At 21.7% G+C, this 5,059-nt stretch overlaps 1 protein-coding gene across 1 annotated transcript; it reads right to left on the bottom strand.

The window, feature by feature from the left end:
- Nucleotides 1-412: 412 nt before the first annotated feature.
- Nucleotides 413-3,537, bottom strand: LOAG_11423 (hypothetical protein; the record flags this gene model as incomplete). The annotated part of the gene is made up of 6 exons (XM_020448346.1): nucleotides 413-555; nucleotides 1,244-1,316; nucleotides 1,820-1,934; nucleotides 2,533-2,655; nucleotides 2,952-3,059; nucleotides 3,346-3,537. Coding segments are annotated over 6 exons (753 nt in total), but the record flags the coding sequence as incomplete, so codon positions are not given.
- Between the last annotated feature and the right edge of the window lie 1,522 nt (nucleotides 3,538-5,059).

Here is a 5,059-nt window from a genome sequence, read left to right on the forward strand (position 1 = left end):
AGAGGGAGAGAGAAGAGAGAGAGAGAGAAGAGGGAGAGAACGAGTAGAAGAAGAAGTTAAAAGAAAATAGGCAAACTTTTGGAATTTATTAATTATGAATAAATTGATTATTTTAATTATCCATGCAAAAAAAAAAAAGGATCCAAATCTCATTTTAGCATTCTGTTTTTGAAATTTCAAATTTATCAGAATATAATTTATTTATCAGAATATAATTTTTTATCAGAATATAATTTATTATTTTTAATTAGTTAAAGAAAAAACTATCCCCCTAAAAATTCTGTCCTTTTTTTTCTTTTATTGATTATTTGATATTATTAATGCATTATTTTCAGTTATTCTATTTATCAAATATGATAAAATTGCTTAAAATAAATAGCTAAATAAAATATCAGAAATGAATTATTAATACTTACAAGATCGTTAACATCATTTGGAAATGCATGACGTTGATGGCTATATGGATAAATCCACATTTGACTATATGTGTGCAATGTGATAAAGGCATCAATTTTACCAAACATTTCAGCTGATAACAATTTATCACGTATTGCTCTAAACAATTATCAATCATAAAGTATATTTGATGTTCAAAAAAAATAAAAGTGAAAAAGTGAAAAAAACTTGAAAGAATATTTTGTAAAAATTTATTCTATCAATCAATATTGCTATCATTTATTATTGCAATAATTTATTACTGTAATTACATTTATTATTGTAATTAATAATTATTTTTATAAAATATTTACAAAAGGAATGATTCGATTGCATTTCAATTCCAACTTTAATATTTCATGTATAATATTTAATATTTCATTTGCTAGCAAATGTCTTTATTGCTTTTTTTTTCTAAATGATTTATTGAAATTGTGATATGAAATGAATGTATCAAATAAATCAACAAGTAAATAATTACATATTTTTGGACAATTAATTGACAGTTTATTTAAAAATTAAACGTTAAAATCAAAAAAAAAAAACTAATAAATTTGCTAATATTTGTAATAAATCAAATTTGGCAAATAATTTAAAAATTGTAAAGTATGAATTAATCTAATAATTTACTCCAATAATTAATTTGAAGCTTATAAGTGTTTCTATAAAATTATGGATAGAAGGATTAAAATATAATCAAAAATTATTTAATAATAAAGGAAAGTGATGAAACAGTAATCTGTAGCAACGGGTAATTATTTTGCTCATTAATTTTATAAAGAATTATCATTACAATTATTCATGATACCTTGTTTCAGGTTCGCTAAATGGTTCGCTACCATGATAAATTTCGGAACAAACATGTGAACTTGATCCGGTTACTGCAATTCAGAATAAGCACTTATAAAGGATGAAAATGGAATTAATAAGTAGTTGAAATATTTAATATCATATAAAAGAACTCGAAAATAAATACTGTTTTTATTAATTCTTTATTAAAGTATAAGAAATGCTTTACTTATAAATCCAGAATCATATAAATCCATAACTAATAACTTTATAGTTTCAATTTCATTTTATAATATTCCTTGAAAAAATTCCTAATTAAAATTTTAAACTCTTTATTAAGAACGATACTATTTCCAATCATTTCTGAAATTACTCCTTGTAAAAATTAATTATGATTTAAAGCTGATTATTAAAATTATTGAATTCCAAAAAAACATTCTACGTTTCTCTATGGTTTCAATAAAAAATATTCATCTTTTTCCAGTACAAATTAATTATTTCATTTCCCTTTTCCTTTTCCTTCTCTCACAAATTTAATTTTTGACTAAATTTAATCATTTAAATTAATTGACAAAAAAAAAAATGCATCACAAACCTCCCCAATAAAAATCGAAATTTCGATTTAAATCTACTCCAGTGCAGCAACGTTGACGATACCAACGATCTTTTGAGCATACCATTTTACCACGATTTTTTCTCCAAAATCTTGCCTTAAAAAAAAAAAAAACAAATAAATATCTTTGCAAATTTTAATCTAATTTTACTCTCTTATTTCCATTCTCATATCATACAATCATTTAATTAATTTATCAGAAATAAAAATATTTAAATTTGAAATATAATTACTAAATACAATTGAAGTATAAGGCATAAAATAATTTTTAAAAAAATAAATAATTTATACAAAAAAAACAAATAATTTATTAAAATAAATAATTTATTCAAAAATCATTTCATTTCATATTTTTCTTCCTAATTTCTTTTTTTTTTATAAAAATATGATTTTTATTTTGCATTTATAATAAAAATGATTTGTTTATGTATTATGATTTGTATTATGATTTATGTATTATGATTTATGTATTATGATTTGTTTATGTTTATGTAAGAAGTAATAATATCTATGTGACATTACATAAGACATGCAATTATTACATAACAATTAACGATGCTATTTAATTATTAGTACCGAAGAAATTAATAATTTTTGAAGTAATGTAAAACGTGATATGATTATGTTGAAATCAGTTCTTTCCTTTTTAATGATCAGGAAAAAGATGGTATAAAAATTTTGTAAATTTATGATACATGTGGTGTTTGATCGGATCTTGAATATTCATAACCATCCGGATTAACAACCGGTACAATGTAAAAATTGAGCGTATCAATGTATGATGTAATTTGTGGATCAATTCCATATTGTGATATTAACTGAAATTTTTGAAACAATAATTTTTATCGCAATTAAAAGTTAATTAAATTAAATCATTTCCTATTACCATTTAGCATATTATCATTTATATAGCTTAATAAATATGCATAACATTTTGCAGTTTTATTATTTTTACAAAAAATTTAGTATTGAAATTAAAATAGAAATTGAGAAATCAATCAAAATTCCATCCCTTTTTTATTTTTTCTTCTTGACTTTTCTAATTAACATTATTATTTGTAATTTTTTAAATTTTAATTATTTTTTTTAAAATAAAATGTTAATGTTAATTAACCTGATCAATGAAATATAATACAGTATGAATAGAAGCCCATTCTCGAGCATGTATTCCACCATCAATCCAAATTATTCGCTTATCTATCCTATCAATTGGATTTCCAATCTAGAAAAGAAAAAAGGAAAACGGACAAGAAATTAAATTCTGAAGAAATTAAATTCAAACTTTATCAAAGAGATTAAATTCAAATATTATCAAAATTAATTTTCAAACAATCTATAATAATTTCAAAGTATTATAGACTTTTTCTGAAATTGGAAATTAATTAACAGTAGTTAATACTGATTATTAAAAAAGAATAAATTGATTAAAAATTTATCAATCAAAGTTATGATATAAATTATAATTTATGAAAAAAGAAAAAAAACTATAGAAGAAATTGATTACACACTTTAATGCCTTTAATATTTCGTCCTTCATGTGTTTGCCCAATTGTAAATACTTTTGCAATTTTAGGATAAAAGTATTCGATATCACTAAGCCATGATATGATTTTATCATAGGAGTGATAATCACCAAAACCATATCTTGCCTTATTCCTAATTGAATTTGCATCTTTTGAACGCTTCATAAATGATTCCATAATTGAGCTAAATGCTGTCGCATGATTAAATAAACTGGTCTTCTTTGGTTGACCTTCTCGTTCATATATCAATCTGATATTTATTATGATGTCATATTCAAATATTCGTATTATTTTAATAAAATTATTCTTAAATTCGATATAAATTTAAATTATTCATATATTATCTAAATTTAAAATAATTTAAATTATACGAAAAGTTAAAATTTATTAAAATTGTTTTACATTTTACATAACTCACTTCTCAACATCATCGATAATAATCTTAAAGGTGATATTATTTTGCATAAAAAGATTTTTCAATGAATGTATCATTGGGAATTGCAACATAATATCCACCGATTGTCCAATATCTGTTGGTGGACGCCAAAAATTTAGCTATAAAATGAAATTAAAATTAATTTTATCAAATTAAAATTCATATCTCTTATTATATCAATTACAATTGTGAATTTTATCGGTACAGTATATTAGATATTTTGCAATGCGGAAATTAGTAACATTGACGAACTAATTAATATGTACTACCGTATATGTATTAATTATTTTTTTATAAACATAACGAATTCATATTTTAGATTATATAATCCGAAGAATTTACCAGCTTCTAAAATTATAGCATCGGAAGTTAACTAATTACTGAATTAAATGATTACTTAATTAAATGATTAATGACCAAATGATCAAATTAATGATTAAATGATTAATTAAATGATTGCTATTAGTAAGAAAGTGGCCATTACTAAAAAAAGTAACAGTAATCTAATCAAAAAATTAAATAATCAAAAAATGACAGTAATAGTGATCAGTTAACCAATCATTTTTCAACCAGATTTTTTTTTAATTTTTTGATCAAAATTTTTTAAATTTTTGATTTAATTAACTTTTTTATTAGATTTAAAAACTAATGGAAATAGTAATCAGTTAAATGACTACTTTTTAATTAATCGAAAGATTTATTTAAAAAATTTTGCCAATTTCATTAACCTCATGCAAGTATCCATTTGTCGCATTAATCATTTTGTCTCTTCTAACATTTATTAAAGTTAGTTCAATGAACCGAAAAATTGAAATTCATTTTTATTCCTTTAACAAAATTAAAGTATTATTTCATCTCGAATAAAAAAAAAAAACTAAACATCAGATGAAATATTTAAGAAAAATTGTTTCAGCAATTAAGTATTTAGAGTAGTTATGAAAAAATTTAATTTGCTATGATGAAAAGTTTTATTTCGATTATCAATATCATCTTCAAATAAATTCATTTTCAAATGCGTGTCAAATTTCAATTATCATATCATCATTAAATTATTCTAATCATCAAAATCATCGTGCAAAGCTCAATTTTAGTTATCATATCATTTTCAAGTGAACATAACGAGTTCAATTTCAGTTATCTTATCACTCTTAAATGATTTGTTTTTTTCAGCAGCAAATTATTAAATTGCTCGTTAATAGTGAAAATATTTTTGGATGAAAAGTAATATTTGTCATATATTATTTTTTTTTTTATATTCACCTC

The sequence above is a fragment of the Loa loa genome, assembly GCF_000183805.2.
Source record: "Loa loa unplaced genomic scaffold supercont3.413, whole genome shotgun sequence".
In the NCBI taxonomy this organism is placed as follows: domain Eukaryota; kingdom Metazoa; phylum Nematoda; class Chromadorea; order Rhabditida; family Onchocercidae; genus Loa; species Loa loa.